The 20,092-nt window shown below is 39.8% G+C and overlaps 1 protein-coding gene across 2 annotated transcripts in view; it reads left to right on the forward strand.

Annotated features, from left to right (window-relative positions):
• The window catches only part of grk3 (G protein-coupled receptor kinase 3), a 303,291-nt gene that overhangs the window by 226,829 nt on the left and 56,370 nt on the right, over positions 1-20,092 (forward strand). For both annotated transcript variants that reach the window (XM_043715595.2, XM_087999986.1), the window contains exons 12-14: positions 9,172-9,266; positions 10,954-11,061; positions 18,277-18,343. In XM_043715595.2, the coding sequence (XP_043571530.1) occupies positions 9,172-9,266; positions 10,954-11,061; positions 18,277-18,343 (270 nt within the window). The remainder of the gene's footprint in view (positions 1-9,171; positions 9,267-10,953; positions 11,062-18,276; positions 18,344-20,092) is intronic.

A 20,092-nucleotide genomic window follows, 5' to 3' on the forward strand; every position in this document is an offset into this window, starting at 1 on the left:
TCAGCACTGTCCCCATGACTTATCTGGACTTGTCCTATCTGCCTATCTTCTTTTCCACCTATCCACTCCACCCTCTCCTCCCTGACCTATCACCTTCATCCCGTCCCCCACTCACCCATTGTACTCTTTGCTACTTTCTCCCCACCCCCACCCTCCTCTAGCTTATCTCTCCACGCTTCAGGCTCTCTGCCTTTATTCCTGATGAAGGGCTTTTGCCCAAAACGTCGATTTTGCTGCTCCTTGGATGCTGCCTGAACTGCTGTGCTCTTCCAGCACCACTAATCCAGAATGCATTGTTATCTACCTCCTTTAAAAAAAAGCAGAATGGTTTCTGATGTGGGAACATGACATTCCATCTCATTAACTGAGTGTCTCAACCTAAAGCCTCTGTCACGTTACTGAACCTGCTGGATCATTTGAATCATCTTTAGTGACATGTTACTGTCTGTGAATCTGATTGTAACACCCAAAACAGCTTCACACTTAGCTAAATGCCTTCCTCTGGTATCATGATCTCCCAAACATCTGATTCCTGAAAAGAAACCTGTTTCTTCTGCAAAGTGAACCAAGTCCCTCTTCTATCAGCAATTTGACTGCATTTGAGCTAATAGAGTCATAGAGATGTACAGCATGGAAACAGATCCTTTGGTCCAACCTGTCCATGCTGACCAGATATCCCAACCCAATCTAGTCCCACCTGCCAGCACCTGGCCCATATCCCTCCAAACCCATCCTATTCACTTACCCATCCAAATGCCACCACCTCTTCCTATGGCAGCTCATACCATACCCGTACCACCCTCTGTGTGAAAACATTGCCCCTTCGGTCTCTTTTATATCTTTCCCCTCTCACCTAAAGCTATTCCCTCTAGTTCTGGACTCTCTGACCCCAGGGAAAAGACTTTGTCTATTTATCCTATCCATGCCCCTCATAATTTTGTAAACCTCTATAAGCTCACCCCTCAGCCTCTGATGCTCCAGGGAAAACAGCCCCAGCCTGTTCAGCCTCTCCCTATAGCTCAAATCCTCCAACTCTGGCAACATCCTTGTAACTCTATTCTGAACCCTTTCAAGTTTCACAACATCTTTCCGATAGAAAGGAGACCAGAATTGCACGCAATATTCCAACAGTGGCCGAACCAATGTCCTGTACATCCACAACATGACCTCCGAACTCCTGTACTCAATACTCTGACCAGCTCCACCAAAAGGGATTTCTGTGGACAGCTATCTGAAAAAAATCCTCAACTGGACATTGATCTCTGAATTCTCTAATTCACATGAACCCCTAATTCTGAAATGTGATTTGTGATTTGTAAATTCTTTCATATCTCTTTTCTTTCTTGGATGCCTGTGCACATGAATGTGCACTGCTGGCACACCAGGTTTTGAATGTGGTCGTAGAACATAGGTCTATGTCCTATAGTTCTATGCACAGGAATAGGCCCTTTGGCCTATGATGTTGTGTCAATCATGACACCAAATTAAACTAATCCCTTCTGCCTACCCTTGATCCATATCCCTCCATTCCTTGCATATTCATATGCTTATCTAAAAGTCTCTTAAATGCCCCTGTAGTATCTGCCTCCTTCACCACCACCCCTGCCGGTGTATTCCTACCACTCTGTGTATTAAAATAAACTTCCCCTCATGCCTCCTTTGCACTTTCACTCTCTAACCTTAAACACATGCCTCTTGTATTAACCATTTCAACTCTGGGAAAAAGATTCTGACTGTCACTCCTATCTATGCATCTAATAATTTTATAGACTTATGTTAAGTATCTCCTCAGCTTCAGCCACTCAAGAGAGAACAGTCTGAGTCTTTCTAGCTTCTCGTTATACCTCAAACCCTCTAATTCAGGCAGCATCCTGGTAAATCGCTTCTGCACCCTCTCGAAATCCTCCACATCCTTCCTGTAACGTGGTGACCATAATTGAACACAATACTATAAGTGCGTCCTAACCAAAGTCTTATAAAGCTGCAACATGACATCCCAACTCTTGTATTCAATTCCCCAACCAATAAAGGCAAGCATGCAATACACCACCTTTACCATCCTATCTACTTGCATGGCCACTTTCAAGGAGCTATGGACTTGAACCCCAAGATCCCCCTGTTAATCAATGCTGTTCAGAGTCCTGTATACTTTTCCTTAAAATTTGATCTCCCAAAGTGCAGCACCTCACACTTACCTGGATTAAACTCCTCCAGCTGCCATTTCTCCACCCATATCTGCAACTGATCTATATCCCACTGACAACCTTCTACACTATCTACAGTTTCACCTATCTTTCTATCATCTGCAAACTTACTAACCCACCCATCTACATTTTCATCTAGGTCATTCATATTTATCACAAACAGCAGAGGTCACTGAATGGATCCCTGCGGAACCCCACTAAGTCATGGACCTCCAGCCTGAAAAACACCCTTCTGCCATTACCCTCTGTCTGCTATGGGAAAACCAATTCTGAACCTGCACGGCCTCACATCTTAAACTTCTGGATGAGCCTCCAATGAAGGACCTTGTCAAAATCATCACTAAATTCAATATAAACAATGTCCACTGTTCTACCCTCATCAATCACCTTCATCACCACCTTGAAAAATTCAATCACGTTAATAAGACATGACTTGCCCTGCACAAAGCCATGTTGGCTGTCCCTAATTAGGTCATGCTTTTCCAAATGTGCGTAAATCCTACCCCTAAGAATTCTCTCCAATAACTTCCCAATCACCAATATGAAACTCACCATACTTTCCTGGATTATCCCAATTTCCCTTCTTGAATTAGCTACTTACTAGTCCTCCAGGACTTCTCCAGTGCCTAATGAGGATGCAAGATTTTGGTCAAGGCTCCAGCAATCTCCTTTCTTGCCTCTCAATAACCTAGGGTAGATACCATTGTGCCCTGGGGACTTATCCACCTTAACGGTCTTCAAAATATCCAACACCACCTATGGTGAACCCTGTTTTTAACTTTAGAGATATTGCTATGGATCACTTTAATTGAATCCTGGAATTCCTACAGCATGAAAAGAGGCTGTTTGGCCCATTGAGTTTGTGTCAACCCGCTGAAGAGCATTCCATTCAGACCCAGCTTTTGACAAGAACAGCTGCTGGTGCATCTTTAAAGCAATCTCCTGGTATTTCTTGCCACCAACTTTTTCTATCAGCAACTGCTGGTGCCATGGTATGTGCTGCTGTGCAGAGATAGGATAATATTGGTGCTGTACTCCAGCCTACCCACTTTTGCAGAGGTGCAGTCAAGGGTTTCCATGGGGATGGTGACTAAAAATGGTTGTGTCTACCTGTTTTCCATGGATCTGTCAACGTCAGTATATTTACCACTCGCCACGTTGGTTGCAGCAAGTAAGACAAGGCTTCCTAGATGTTAGTGCAAATGAGAAATGTAAATTCAGTAGCCATGCCTTCCAGTTGCTGCCTGTCCCGTGATTGTCTTTAGCCTGCAAGTATGTACAGGGTTTCTGAAATATTCTGATGTTTTGCAAACATTCTTCTTTTTGAAGTGATTCGTCTTGAATTCTTGGTTCCACAGCTGTGAAGCAATCTTAGCCTCTGCTGGAAAGAGAGCACGTCCTGAACTCCTCCCAGATTTCCAATTCTCCTTTTGATGATTCTCATCATGACATTTTATCAGCTTTACATCTGTGTTCCCCTGAAGGAAGCAACTCAATATCTCGCCCACAGAATTAGTTGGGAATGAAGTTAAAGATGGTAGAATAACCATGCAAACTCTTTGTCTTGGCCTTTTCTCTGCCTCAACATCTACCTTCTGCTCTACTGTTAACGAAGGTTCACTTTCTCCTTTTCCCAGCACCACCACCTTTTCATTTGATGACATTGTAGTTGTGGTGTATGTGCAGGGAAGGATGACACAAGGCAAGGACCGAACAAGATGCCTTTAGGCTGAAAGAGAGATGGAAAAGAAATGAAATGTATGTGTGCATGTAGCTATGCTGTCAGCTGGCAGCATGAGATTGTAAGACAAGGCTTCCTAGATGTTAGTGCAAATGAGAAATGTAAATTCAGCTTCACGTCATGCGAAATTCTGCCAACATTAATGTGAGCTGCAGCAATGATGATGTCCATATCTGCTTTTATACAACCAGAGTTGGATGCCCTTTCTGGTGGTGAATCTCTCACAATTATACACTCTAGTTTCTTTGAAAAAAATGATGAACTGATTAATGTATGGCAAGAATTAAAGAGAAGTGAGTTAGAGAGAATTGGGTTTGATTGTTTGACTGCCAGAAGGTATTTTATGTTTGTGCAAGAGGTATGCATTCTGTGGAATAGGAAATTGTCATTGCTAAGCAGATTAGAGTTTGATGGGTCAGTAAAAGTATGGTTGTTGCTTTAAGGTGGTCTCGAGTGAGAAGTTATTCTGTGTAATCCTCATTATGGAAGAGTTGATAGAATGCCAGACCATCTGTGTCCTCAGAAGAACTTACTGGTCATCTTGTGAACAGTCCAAAGCAAGCTGTTGCCCCATGACTGACCTCTGATTACTGATGGTTCTGGCACGAGGCTTATTAAACAGAAGTGAGAGATTCCTGGAGTGTAAAAATTACAATTATAAAAGGGCTGAGGAATGAATTTCTGCAGTCTGTCCTTGCTAATCTCAAGTGCTTTGATTAAGAGGGTAATGCTGCGCCACGTCTGCACAAGATTCCTTGTGTCCAAGGACATTCAAACAAATAAATAAATATACAAGTTAGGAGCAAGAGGAGACTAGTTGGCCCCTCAAGTTTGCTCCACCATTCAACAAGATCATGGTTTATCTGACTGCATTTTCTTTCCATTTCCTGACACTTTTCAAGCATAGATTTAGGGTGAGAGGGGAAAGATTTAAAAGGGACCCAAGGAGCAACGTTTTTGTGCAGAGGGTGGTACGTGATTGGAATGAGCTGTCAGAGGAAGTGTTGGAGGCTAGTATAATTACATTTAAAAGGCATCTGGATGGGTATATGAATAGGAGGGGTTTAGAGGGATATGGGCCAAGTGTTGGCAAATGGAACTAGATTAATTTAGGATATCTGGTCAGCATGGACGAGTTGGACCAAAGGGTCTGTTTCCGTGTTGTACATCTCTATGATTGCCTTGTTTGTTAAGAATTCTTATATATCCTCTTTAAAAACATTAAATGACCCTGTCTTCACTGCTCTCTATGGAGGAGAATTCTATGGACTCATGACTCAAAGAGAAAAGAAATCATCTCCAAATAAACTGGGTATCCCTTTTTTTCAAACAGTGACCCTTAGTTCTAACTTCTCCCACAAGGTGAAATATCTCTTTAGAGTCATAGAGATGTACAGCACAGAAGCAGACCCTTCCATGCCGACCAGATATCCCAACCCAATCTAGTCCCACCTGCCAGCACTTGGCCCATATCCCGCCAAACCCTTCCTATTCATACACCCATCAAGATGCTTTTTAAATTTTACAATTGTGCCAGCCTCCACCACTTACTGTGGCAGCTCATTCCATACACGTACCAGACTCTGCATGAAAATGTTGCCCCTCAGGTCTCTTTTATATCTTTGCCCTCTCACCCTAAACTTATGCCCTCTAATTCTGGACTCTCCATCCCAGGGAAATTCTTTAATATCTACATTGTCAATTCCTCGCAAGATCTCGTATGTTTCAACAAGATCACCTCTAATTTTTTGAAGTCCCAACAGACATCAGCACAACCTGTAATCCTTTCCTTGTAAGACAACCCCTTCATTTTAAGACTCAGACAAATGAACCTTCTCTGCATAGTTTCTAATCCAGTTGTCTCCTTTCTTAAATAAGTTGACTAAAACTGTATACTGTACTGAAATATCGTCTCACCAATGTCCTGTGCAACTGTGTTAAACATCTCTACTCCACTTTTCTATTCCATTCTTCTTGTAATTAATGACAAAATTCCATTTGCCTTCGACTCATTGATCTTTTGGAATGGAATTACATCGGAATTTATGCTACTTTTAAGTGCAAATTAACATAAGTAATTATTTATCAGTTACTCTTTCTTCACCGCTAAAAGTGGAACTCTCAACTTAACAACACGATGGGGATATCTTCACCACCCAGGAAAGCAGTTCACCATCACCTTCTCAAGTGTAATTAGGGATATGTAATAAATGCTAGCCTTACTATTAATGCTCATGAAGAAATAAAAACAAAATTCTGCTTATGAACAACGTAACTTAAAAGTTCAATTGAAATTGAGAAAACTCAGAACATAGTGTATCGATGCAATGACTTCAGACCACTTGATACTTTCCTCAAGGATGTGCCTCTTGCTATTCTGCTGTTACATTTTACATTTATAACAATTGTTGAGTGACAAATAGAGGTAGCTGCATTGTCAAAAGCTGATGGCATTTTCATGACACTCACTAAAAACAACTTGTGAATTGGTCCATAGTGTGAAACGTTTAAGTCCTTTGTAAAGAGATTTATACAGACTAGAGGCAAAAGACAACCACGGCTAGAGAAAAGATGAACATCAGACACATAAGCAAGTTTGTGACCAGTTGAGATGTTGGATGTTCAGGTTGGTCATAGAATGGAATGGAATAGAGTCATAGAGATGTACAGCATGGAAAACACTCCCTTCGGTCCAACCTGTCCATGCCGACCAGATATCCCAACCCAATCTAGTCCCACCTGCTAGCACCCAGCCCATATTCCTCCAAACCCTTCCTATTCATATATCCATCCAAATGCCTCTTAAATGTTGCAATTGTACCAGCCTCCACCACATCCTCTGGCAGCTCATTCCATACACGTACCACCCTCTGCATGATAAAGTTGCCCCTTAGGTCTCTTTTGTATCTTTCCCCTCTCACCCTAAACCTATGCCCTCTAGTTCTGGACTCCCCGACCCCAGGGAAAAGACTTTGTCTATTTATCCTATCCATGTCCCTCATAATTTTTACAGGATTGAATGTTTCTTCCAAGTTCAGACATTCTGATACTTTAAAGTCTTTTTGATACTGATTAGTCACATAATCTGATTCACTATGGAGAGTGAAACCTCCTGGAATTAATCTTCTATCTGTCACTCACAATAGTTGAACATTTAATACGTAGTGGTTGCAAAGGGCTATTTCTCACTGGCTCACTCATTCCAAAATTGCACCATATTTATGCAAGCACCAGTTCAGCTGAACCCACTTGGGAGACAGGCACTTAACACGATGGTTCATTGAGCAGCATAGACCTGAGTGGACATGATAAGGAAGTAGTTGTTTCTCGACAATGAGGCGAAGGTTATTGCTACTAACTAAGGATTGCAAGGTCTGTGATCTCTCAGGCTGAATCTTTGAAAAGTTTCAAGTATGGTCTGAACTGGTCAGTGTTAAAACATACATTTCTGAGTCAGGAGATTATAGGCTCATGTCTCAATCCAAAGACTTCAGCACAACATTTAGACTCATTATCCAGTCGAGTGTTGAAAGTGTGCTGCACATTTGAAAGTGTCATGTGTTGACTAAAACTTATTCTCTTGTGTTGACAAAAAAGATTCTATGACATTATTTGAAGATGAACCAGGGAGTTCTATTTAGTAATTGTTGTTCAACCAACTTCAGTAGAACAGAGTCAAAAATAGAAATTGCTGGAAAAGCTCAGCAGGTCTGTCAGCATGTGTGCAGAAAAATCAGACTTAAAGTTTAGGGTCGAGTGACCCTTCCTCAGAACTGAGCTTTTCCAGCAATTTCTATTTTTGTTTCTAATTTCCAGCATCAGCAGCTCTTATATTTTTGTTCAGTAGAACAGAGTTTCTGGCCATTATTGTGTTGCTGTTTGTGGAACACTGTTATGCACAAATTGGCTGTGAAGCACTTTTGGGTCTTCTGAAATAATAAGTCCTAAATAAATGCAAGTTATTTGTTTCTTAATATACAGGCAGTGCAATTTTGTCTCAAGTAATAGATGGTGTTAATGTTGATACAATTCAAAAACCACATCTGTCACCCAATGAAGTAGGTAATACAGAAATGAGGATAATATTTTCCTCCTCCATGCTGTCATCACTTTCCTCAACAAAGCTCAGTAATAATAAATAACATGTAACAAGAAAATCCCAATTTTTTTGGTAATTTCCTTTAAATTTGCAGTAAGTTCACAGAGTACCTTGAAATATCTGGTTATTGCAATTTCTAAATATTGGAATGATACCCAGCCAAGGCATTGTTTTGGATATGTGAACTTTTACCTTCCCAATCTCTTCCCACCTGTTGTGATCTAAGTTGTCATTTTTTTTATGGAGGGGTTGTGTACAGTGAGAATGTTAAGAAAGTCAGAAGTGTGGGATTATGCTGCTCCCTCCTTTAGCTGCATGCAGCTGCTGACTAGTTAGAGGCACAGTGAACTCATGGAGAGATTTTCCAATGATTTCTTTTGGGACTGAGTTTCAGCTTAAATTTCTCTGCCCATTTTACTTACCAAACTATCCGAAAGTCTATGCCATTGCCTACACTTGTTCCATATAATAAAAACGATAAACATCTGGGAATGCATCATATCCAAAGCTGTGGTTAGGGAACAGAAATCTGTCAAGACATGGGCAGTCAAATGCAACTCTGAGGTTTGACCTTTTGGAGTATGATTCCATTCCCTCTGGTTCCCTATTTGGTAACTTGCTGTCAGGATAAACATGAAGAAATGCTCCCTCTTTGAAATTACCTTTGTCTTGTGGAACCACTTTGTTACACCATGATTTATCTTCATACAAGATTCATGCTCATCAGGTATGCTTGCTATTTGGAGGCACTTTGTTGTATATAGCCTAGTTATTGCACTGCTTAGTGGATTTCAAATTGTTGTATGATTGTACCCTTCATAGCTTGGAGGGAACATTGACAGTAAGGAAGGATGAAATTGAAGAATGAAAGTAACAGTCATACGTCACTGCTGTTGTGCAGGTACTGGTGGCTACATTTGCCGGATGCACTGTTGTCTGATTCCCACTGTCTGAAGTGGGACCTAATGGCAAAAAGAAAATGCGCATGACAAAGAAAACTGGAGGGAAAGGATACATTCATTTGACTTAAGTTGCAATATTCAGAATGTGTTTTGAGAAATTATGTAGTTCTACTCTGAAATTAAAATAATTCAGATCAGTGCACCCTGCTATTTTGTGTTTTACAGCCAGCAAACATTCTCCTGGATGAACATGGTCACGTGAGGATATCAGACCTTGGGCTTGCTTGTGATTTTTCAAAAAAGAAGCCTCATGCCAGCGTGTATGTACTTGTTAACCTATTTACGTGGATAGTTTTGCATGAACAAAATCAGTTTTGTGCTGGCAGACAAATCCATCCTTTCTCTTTGTTTCTCTCCCTGTTCCTATTTATATTGATTTTCTTTTTTAAAAAATCATCACTTCCCCCTCACAGCTGCTGGAAAGCTGTAACGTAGGAAGAGCTTCAAAGAGGGAATAAGAGAGAAAGCCCTTAAAGGTGCCTTCTAGTGATATTGCTGATTGCAGCTATAAATCTGATTGTATATTTGAATTTGTCATTGCTGTAAGATAGATTTGACAGAGCAGTGTCATTGGGATTCTTGTTTCTCTGCTCTCTATACCTCAAAGAACTTCCATTTATAAATATAATATCCCTTGGCTATTGTTCACTTCTTATGTTTGCAGCTCCCTCACGCAAACTTTGTAACTGTATCTATTTATATAAATAAATCAAAATGAGAAACTTTGTTTCTACTACCTTTTTAGTATTGCTGATAAAATAAAAGCTTACTTTATTGAAGTGTTTCACCTTCCACTCATCAAGACAATTTGCAAGAATATCATTAAAGGGGAAAACTCAATGACAGGAGAGTGCTGGTTGATTGACAAGTTCACTCTGATTGGTAAACGTGATGCTATATAGAATGTGACAGTGATGATCGACAGTTAACTACCAAGCTTTGTTTAGATTTCAAACCATGCAGGTTGACTCTGATTGGTCAGGGCACTGCCTGAGAAATAAGCCAGCAAATGGCTGTCACCTATTTTGTTGAGTTGAAATAGGCACCGTGTGTGCACATGATATTTCTGTCCTTTCTTTCAATCCTAAAATGGCTGTTTGTACGACGCACTTGTGTGCATTGGAAATAACACATATTGACAGGGTCCTGTTCTTTGCAGAGGGAAAGAGTTTGTGCAAGCACTGCACGTGTTTCAACTCAGCAAAATTGGTGACAACCATTTGTAACTAAATTTTTCATCCAATGTGCACACATACATTTCTGTCAGTGTTACTAGATAACAAATCAAAACATTAGCAGAATTATTTTCCTTTCCCTAGCCTTCAGTTGTCAACAATATCATCATCAACAAGTTTGCGATCATCTAAATTATCCAAGATAAGAGGCAAAGTTTGGATATGCTTTATTTTGGATGACTCGTTACCTCGCCTTGCCTCTTTTAACTGTCGGCAGAGATGATCTCTTGATGTAGTAATATAGTAGTTATATTACTGGACTAAGGATCCAGAGGTCTCAGCTGTTGATTCAGAGCTATGAGTTCAAGTTCCACCAGAATAGCTGGGAAATTTAAATTCATTTTAATTAAATACATCTGAAATTAAAGAACAAGTATCAATAATGGTGATCATGTAACAGGAATCCAATTGTTGTAAAAAAACCATCTGGTTAATTGATCTCTTTTAAGCAAGGGTATATGCCATCCTCCCCTGGACTGATTTTTTTTTAACCTCAGATCCAAAGCAATATGATTAACTCAAATGGTCCTATAAAATAATTGAACAAATTCAACACCACCAGCTCTGGCTGCTCTGCCCATGTTTCGTAAATGAACATAAAGAGTCCTTTCTTCCCCAACCATTTTTTGTTGCTACAAAATTAAGGTACATTGTGTTATGTGACAAGGTTTTTTTTTATATATTGAAGTTTAATTTGTTTCTATTGATGTAGTGGTACTCACGGTTACATGGCTCCAGAAGTGTTACAGAAAGGAACAGCATATGACAGCAGTGCTGATTGGTTCTCATTGGGATGCATGCTCTTCAAACTCCTTCGAGGGTAAGTCACTAAACAGCAAACATTATATGTGTCTCATTGGTCTCTGTCTATCTCATGGTGTCAGATGTAACTTGCCTGGTAATAACTTTGCGAATGACACCAGATTAAACTCTGCATTCTCTGTCATGACAGCTGTACTAAGTTTTTATTCACTGAAGTTTGAAGAATGAGGGTGTTCTCATGGAAACCTGTAATATACTAACAGGGCTAAACATGGTAAATGAAGGAATCATGTTCCCAGTGACCTGGGAGCGTCAAACCAAGGTCACACACTAAGGATATGGGATAGGCCATTGAGGACTGAGATGAGAAATGTCTTCACCTAGAGAGTCAGTGGAATTGTCTGCCACAGAAACTAGTTGAGCCCAGAACATTGAATGCTTTCAAGAAGGAGTTAGGTATAGTTCTTATTGCTGAGGGCACCAAAGGGAGAAAGCAGGAGCAAGGCACTGAGTTGGATGATCATAGAACATTATAGCGCAGTACAGGCCCTTCGGCCCTCGATGTTGCGCCGACCTGTCATACCTAATCTGAAGCCCATCTAACCTACACTATTCCATGTATGTCCATATGCTTGTCCAATGATGACTTAAATGTACTTAAAGTTGGCGAATCTACTACCATTGCAGGAAAAGCATTCCATACTCTTACTACTCTCTGAGTAAAGAAACTGCCTCTGAAATCTGTCCTATATCTATCACCCCTCAATTTAAAGCTATGCCCCCTCGTGCTCACCGTCACCATACTTGGAAAAAGGCTCTCCCTGTCCACCCAATCTAACCCTCTGATTATCTTTATATGTCTCTATTAAGTCACCTCTCAACCTTCTTCTCTCCAATGAAAACAGCCTCAAGTCCCTCAGCCTTTCCTCGTAAGACCTTCCCTCCATACCAGGCAACATCCTAGTGAATCTCCTCTGGACCCTTTCCAAAGCTTCCACATCCTTCTTATAATGCAGTGACCAGAACTGTACACAATACTCCAAGTACGGCCGCACCAGAGTTTTGTACAGCTGCAGCATAACCTCATGGTTCCAGAACTCGATCCATCTATTAATAAAAGCTAAAACACTGTATGCCTTCTTAACAACCCTGTCAACCTGGGTGGCAACTTTCAAGGATCTGTGTACCTGGACACTGAGATCTCTCTGCTCATCTACACTACCAGGAATCTTACCATTAGCCCAGTACTTTGCATTCCAGTTACTCCGACCAAAGTGAATCACCTCACACTTGTCTGCATTAAACTCCATTCACCACCTCTCAGCCCAGCTCTGCAGCTTATCTATGTCTCTCTGTAACCTACAACATCCTTCGTCACTATCCACAACTCCACCGACCTTGGTGTCGTCTGGAAATTTACTAACCCACCCTTCTACACCCTCATCCAGGTCATTTATAAAAATGACGATCAGCAGTAGACCCAACACTGACCCTTGCGGTACACCACTAGTAACTGGACTCCAGGATGAACATTTCCCAAAACCCTCTGTTTTCTTTCAGCAAGCCAATTACTGATCCAAACTGCTACATCTCCCACAATCCCATTCCTCCGCATTTTGTGCAATAGCCTACTGTGGGGAACCTTATCGAACACCTTGCTGAAATCCATATACACCACATGAACCGGTTTACTCTCATCTACCTGTTTGGTCACCTTCTCAAAGAACTCAGTAAGGTTTGTGAGGCATGACCTACCCTTCACAAAACCGTGCTGACTATCCCTAATCAAATTATTATTTTCTAGATGATTATAAATCCTATCTCTTATAATCTTTTCCAACACTTTACCAATAACTGAAGTAAGGCTCACAGGTCTATAATTACCAGGATTGTCTCTACTCACCTTCTTGAACAGGGAATCCACATTTGCTATCCTACAGTCTTCTGGCACTATTCCTGTAGACAATAACGATTAAAAGATCAATGCCAAAGGCTCGACAATCTCCTCTCTGGCTTCCCAGGGATCCTAGGATAAATCCCATCCGGCCCAGGGGACATATCTATTTTCACACTCTGCAGGATTTCTAATACCTCTTCCTTGTGAACCTCAATCCCACCTAGTCTAGTAGCATGTATCTCAGTATTCTCCTCGACAACATTGTCGTTTTCTAAAGTGAATACTGTCGAAAAATATGTTCCTATTAAATTCTGGAGCATGGTCAGAGGGCTGAATGGCCTACTCCTGCTCTTAATTTCTTTGTTTGGATTTCGATTAGATCTACAAAAGAGAAGTCACCATCTAGAATTTTTGTCCTGTAATTTGATGGGGGTGAGGCGTTGTGTTTTGGGAGGGAGGGAGCTTGCAAATATAGAATCTTTCTGGTTTGACTTGAGAAATACTGGATTATGTGACTGCTTAGATTTGGTAGTTCACAAAGGGAAAATATAAAGGAACAAACTTGTAGGGAAATTATAAGGAGATGCAATAATTATGGTATAACTCTCCTCAAGGAAGAGAAAGTTGCAAAGAGATTTGACAGATGTTCAAAATCATGACGGATATAGACAGAGCAGATAGAACTATTCCTATTGGGAAAAGGGTAGAGAAGCAGAGGACACCAAAGTGATGAATGTCAAAACAACCTACGGTGATATGAGGAAAGTCTTTGTGCAGAGAGTAGTTAGGATTTAGAATGCTCTGCCTGGAAATGTGGTCAAACTAGACTCAGTATTGGCTTTTGAAGGGGAATTGATGAGTCATTGAAGATGGAACCTTTGCCTGACTACTGTTTAGTGAGACTCGCTGAATTGCCCTTGCAGTGAGTGGGGATGGTCACACCAAGTGGAATGGATCCCTGCATTGCTGGAATTTTCTATAATTTGTCTGATTATTATGAATAGCAAGCTACCAACTTCAGCATGCTCTGACTTAGGTTTTTTATGTTAAAAATCACACTACACCAGGTTATAGTCCAACAGGTTTAATTGGAAGCACACTAGCTTTCGGAGCGATGCTCCTTCATCAGGTGGTAGTGGCTTTTTTTATGTTAGTAGTCAAACTGTCTGAGTTTACTTGCATTGTTGTTCATATATTGCTTTATAAAAGCAATGAAGTTGCAGGTATGTGATTATTTAATAATTGAAGAACCAATTGAATGATTAGTGGAGGTTTTTAGAAATGGAAAATGTGTTTATACTTTCAGATACCTTTCTAGATGGATGTACTCCTTTGTGCTTTGATCAGACTATGTCCATTCTTTCTCACTGTGGGACTCAAATGAATATTCAAACATTCAAACATGTGGGAAGACTGAGGAAGCCCAGGCTTTCCAAATTTGAAAACAATATCTAAACCATATTATGGACTAATATAAAATGATAAATGATAAGGAGAAAGCATAGTAGGAAAATTAATTTCAACAAAATTGTCCAGACAGGGCAAACAGGCACAGGTTCAAAATAGAGTAATTAATTTAGGGTCAATGCCTGGAAGTAATTCCCTCTGTGATCAGTGCATGAAATGGAGTTTTAAGGTAAAATAGTGATGGCAAAAAATTTAACCTTTAGAGGAGGGACTGCATCTGGATGGATGGACATAATATCTTCCCTCATCATAATTCTATTGTGACTATAATTATATCTGAGTTAATTAGATGCCACAAGAACACATACTTGTGTTCTGTAGAGGAAAATGTTGTTTTCTGTGCTTTTAGTGTAGTGAAATTGTAAACACATTCTTCAGAAAGAGGTTTATAATTTTGCTACAACTAGTGAGCTGTATACTTTTCAGCCATGGTGCCACTCACAGCCATTATTCAAGAGAGATGTAGATGCTCTGGTTTGTAGATGCTCTCAGCCATCATTTTCTTATACTATCAGACCACCATAAACAATGTGTCCATATAATGGTAAATTTTGTATCCTTATAGCCCATGTTTCAGATAACCTCAATCAGTGGTGGTGATGCTTTCAGCTATGAGACCACATAATAGCCATACTTTATATCCATATATTGATAGCCATACTTTATGTCCATACAATATTATTACTGAAGCAGTCCATGTTCAAGTGCAATAAGATTTGGAAAATATCCAGTCTTGGGCTAACAAGTGGCAAGCAATATTCGTGCCACACAAATGTAAGGCAATGACCCTCTCCAGTAAGAGACAATGTAACCAGTGCCCCTTGACATTCAATGGTGTTAGTGAATTTCCCACTATCAACAGCCTGGGGGTTACCATTGACCAGAAACTCAACTGTACTCCCCATATGTGGTGGCAACAAGAGCACGTCAGAGGCTAGGAATACTACGGTGATTAATTCACCTCCTGACTCCCCAAAGCCTGTCCAGAATCTACAAGTCACAAGTCAGGAGTGTGATGAAATATTCTCCACTTGCATGGTTGGGTACAGCTCTAAGAACACAAGAGGCTTGACATCATCCAGGATAAAGCAGCAGCGTGATTGGCAGTACATGTGCAAGTATCCACTCCCTCCACTACTGATGCTCTGTAGCAGCAGTGTGCACAGCACCAAAGATCCTTAGACACACCTTACAATCTGGAAGGACAAGGGCAACAGATACATGGGAACACCATCACATGCAAGTTCCCCTCTGAACCACTCACCATCTTGACTTAGATATATTACCATTCCTTTGCTGTTGCTGGGTCAAAATCCTGGAATTCCTCCATATTGGCATTATGGGTCTACCTACAGCACACGACTACAGCTTTTCAAGAGGGCAGCTTATCACAACTTTCTCAAGGGCAAGTAGGGACAGGCAATAAACGCTCGCCAGCCAGCGACTTTCACCCATCTTGAGTGAATAAAGTAAGTATCTTCCTATGAATCTGCTTATATTTCAAATTGCTTTTACCAAAAGCTACTGGTATACTGATGAATGAGGCAATAGCAATAAAACACAGCCCTTTCCAAATCTAAAGACTCACCAAATTCAAATGCAAACAAGCAATAGAAGAAAAACTATAATCAGATATCTCAACTTTCAGGACTGAATGAATGATAATGGCTCTAAATTGCTTACCCTCCAGTCTGCATCATGATGTTGAGAAATATGGAACAGAATTATGAGTACTGATAATTTTGAGAAAATTGGGTATTACTGTTATTCTGCCACCAACATGGCTTTATTCCACAAGTGTGGTGAAATAAAAGTATAGCTGCTTCATCAAATATTTAAAATAAGCATAAGTTCCTGGTGATTTTATTTTTATGCAAAAATAAAGATGAGCAAAGAAATAAGCAAATCCAGGGATAATGAAAATAGATTTTCTCAGGTCAGCACGTTATAGAGCGGCTTGAATAATTCTTCTTCATTCTCTTCAAAGAGAAAACCAACCAATGAAGCACAACTCATTGCTATTTAAATGTGGTATGGAAGATGGAATTCTGTACAGCTGAAGCAAAACATACTCTTTGATGCTGCCCTTTGAAGAGTTGGGCAGAATGATCGAATAAAGAGAAAGAGATGGCAGTCACTGCCTGTGGGATGCTCAATTTGATTGATATAAATGATGCCTTGAAGTATTGTAGGGTAAAAGTCAGAGAAGCCAGAGAGATCAGAAGAGTGAGGAAAAAAATGAAAGAGTCTTTTTGGTATTAGACCCAATGTCAGAAAACCAGCAGGGGAATAAATTAGGTAGTTTGTCAACCCATTGAACGTTTGGGTTAGGTAGACTTCCTTTTTTGTGCAACAGGACTGCTACCTGGTGGTTCAAAAGACAAATTACATCTTATTTGTAAAATAAAGGTGATTCCCACTCAGTATTTTGGGTTATATACCTACAGTGTATATTGGCAAAGATAATATGTCTCAGGATGAAAGAGGTGAAAAGTCTATTTATAGATCAAATCCAACTGGAGTAGATTTTGTCTCTTTGGTATAACTTATGAATGATGAAAAAATTGAATTCCACACTGAGAAAGTGTGTTCTCAGATGTTAAAATAAAATGTCAGCTCCCCTGAGACTTCTTGAGAAAATGCATTTTCCAGATACAAACTTGAAGGCACCAGATTTAATTCTCTCTTTGCAGTGAATTTCACTTGTTTCATCTGTAGCAACAGATAGGACACAACAAAGAAAGAAAGGCAAAATTATTCAGCGTTTATGATGATAATCACTGATTATTGGTCTTTGCTGGAACATACATATGTGTGGCTGTCAGGTGAGAAAAGCATTAACTTAACTTCTAGTTGAATAGCTTTTAGACACACAATGGTTTGGTTCAAGCCTGAAGCTCTGGCGGTCTGTTGGTGCTCATTTGACCATATGGACACCATCGGGCAGCAAAACCGGTGCATTCAGGAGAAAGGGAAAGTGAAATTGAGTTTTTAAAAAAAAAGATTAAACTGTCTTGGGAAGAGGAATCTATGTTGTCAGCTAATTTATTTTAGTGCTTGACTTTTCTCCCTTTCATTCCAAAGCATTATCTCTTGATGAGATATAGAGCTAATAGTTTTGAATAGCCTTTTGTTATATATCTTACTGATTCAACTATGAGCACATATCATATGCAAGCTAATTCTCACATGGCCACTTTTGAAGCCAGAGCTATTGGGTTATGATGAGAAGCAGAAACCATGGCTCCATGCCTGACATAGGCCTCCCTAGCAAAGATGTGCTGTTAGCAGTGTCATTGCATAGAAATAAACCAATTCCACACCTGACCAGATTGGTAATTATTGTTCTGCATGGCCTGTTTTCATACTATGCAGTTCACCTGCCACTGAGCCATTAGATCACCACCCCCCCCCCCCCCCCCCCATGATGACACAGCCTTTAATCATCTCCAAGTACACTGTTCTGTTTAGAATTCCAATGTTATCAATGAATCAAAATGAAACTTGATTAAACCACTGTTGAATTGACAGTAGCTACTCAATGCCTATTACTGACATACATTGTAGTAATAAACAAAGTTGTTTGGGAAGAATAAGAAAAATAATGCAAACATTTATCATGTGTCCTTCTCTTAAAAGAACAATGTTGAAAATAATTCCTACCAATAAGTAGGCTTCTGCCACACTCCATGTGAGCCTTCACATTTCACAGGATGTTAACCTTTCAACCTCAGTGTCCAAACCCCCCATTCCCAAAGAAAATTTCTGATGTAAACATTTGAGTTGTTAAATTGTTAAATCCCTTTTCTACTGACATTTCCTTATTTCTTAATGGTCATGTAATTGATGAACAATGTTCCAGTCAATCTATGAGGTGTCTAATAATAAACTTTATTTTCCTCCGATTAGGCACAGTCCATTCCGGCAGCACAAAACAAAGGACAAGCATGAGATTGATCGCATGACACTCACGATGGTAAGAAAACAGATCTCGACAAAGACGTCATTCACAAATGTTCCAGATTTAGAAAGTTTTCCTAAATGGAATTGTTATGCTAGGCCATGACTTTCGAATTCTGTCAAAGAACTGTTGGAATATTATACATAAACTGATTTAATAAACTGATAAACTCACTTAGGTTAGTAGGAAATAAACATTGTTATGGTTAACTTTGATCATTTGATTTAATTTGATTTTATAAAATAATTCTTTGGGTAACTTAGAAACACCAACCAAAGGAACAATGAGATTAAAAACTGGAAAGAACAACAATATTAGAAACACTCAGCAGGTCTGACAGCATCTGATAAAAGAGAACTAAAGTTAACGTTTCTGACCTTTCATCATAACTGATGAAGTGCTGCAGATTTGACCATTTCCAGCAAACAATTGATTGAACCATCAATTGTTTGATCTGGTTATACCATCATTGCATTATGATATTATGCTGTCCAAATCAAAATCTACTCTGTATTTAAAGATCATAAAGGAATGCAGGACAATCCCCAGCTTCCTTCTCTTCACTTTAGATTGACTTCTTAACCTCTGTTGCCTCCTCCACCTTCATCTCTGACATTAACTGTAGAAGCTTTTGGATCTTTTTGGATCTTTTGTCACAAAAATCAAGACAATTCACTTACCTGTCTCTGCAATTTCCCTTCCCTCGTCTGTTAGGACCACCTTCCCCAAATGTTATCCATTGTCCTAATCCTGGAGCTGATTCTTTCCCCAGCTTTTAACCATCTCTTCCTAAGGTACCCTCTTCTTGTCATCTTCATGATACTCACCTCCCCATCCTCCCTTGATAATTTTTTGGACTAAATTATTGATCTCTGAGATTCCTTTTATGGACTCCACATTTACTGATACCACTAAAAGTTCTCTCTCTTCAGCTATTGTTCCAGTCCACCCTTAACCCCATATCCTTTCAAACTAACACCTTATATCCAATCTCTCTTTCCCCTAAATGTCTTCAAAACATATTATCACATCTTAAATGCCTTTCGATCATTTCCACAATTTTAAATTATAAATCCTCCAATCAGGTTTCTTTGTTGGGCACGATATTGAAACAGTCCTAGTCAAAGTCATTTAAGACAAACTGTGTGATGTGATCATCATTTATCATCCCTTTTCTACTACTGACTACATCATGCTAATCCAACACTTCTCTTATGTCAGCCAGTCAGATGGAACTGCCTTTGCTCCATTTAATTCTTATCTATCTAATTGGAGCCAGAAAAACATCTGCCATGGTTTTTCCCTCCACTCCTGTGTTAATATCTCTGGAGACCCCAGGCATCTACCCTTCTCCCCTTTCTGGATAGTTTCCATATGTATTCCAACAATGCTCAGCTATATCTTGTCACCTCGTTGAACTCCTCCACTTTCTCTGATTTGTCACACTGCTTGTCTGAGATCCAGTAACAAATGAACAAAAATTTTCATCCATCAATTATTTTAAAAAGCCTTTGTTGGTAGTCCACACACATCTCATTAAAATAAAACAAAAATACTGTAGATGCTGAAGGAGTGGCGCTCCGAATTCTAGTGTGCTTCCAATTAAACCTGTTGGATTATAACCTAGTGTTGTGTGATTTTTAACTTTATAAACCATCACCAAGACTGCATGCTTCTACCTATATAATTAAACTTGGCTTTGACTCTGCCTCAGCACATCTCACAGAGTCCTTCATTGATACCTTTTTCATTTCAAGATTTGAC

Source organism: Chiloscyllium plagiosum, unplaced genomic scaffold, assembly GCF_037043375.1.
Source record: "Chiloscyllium plagiosum isolate Xiang-an unplaced genomic scaffold, Cpla_swu_hap1 HiC_scaffold_24, whole genome shotgun sequence".
NCBI lineage: Eukaryota > Metazoa > Chordata > Chondrichthyes > Orectolobiformes > Hemiscylliidae > Chiloscyllium > Chiloscyllium plagiosum.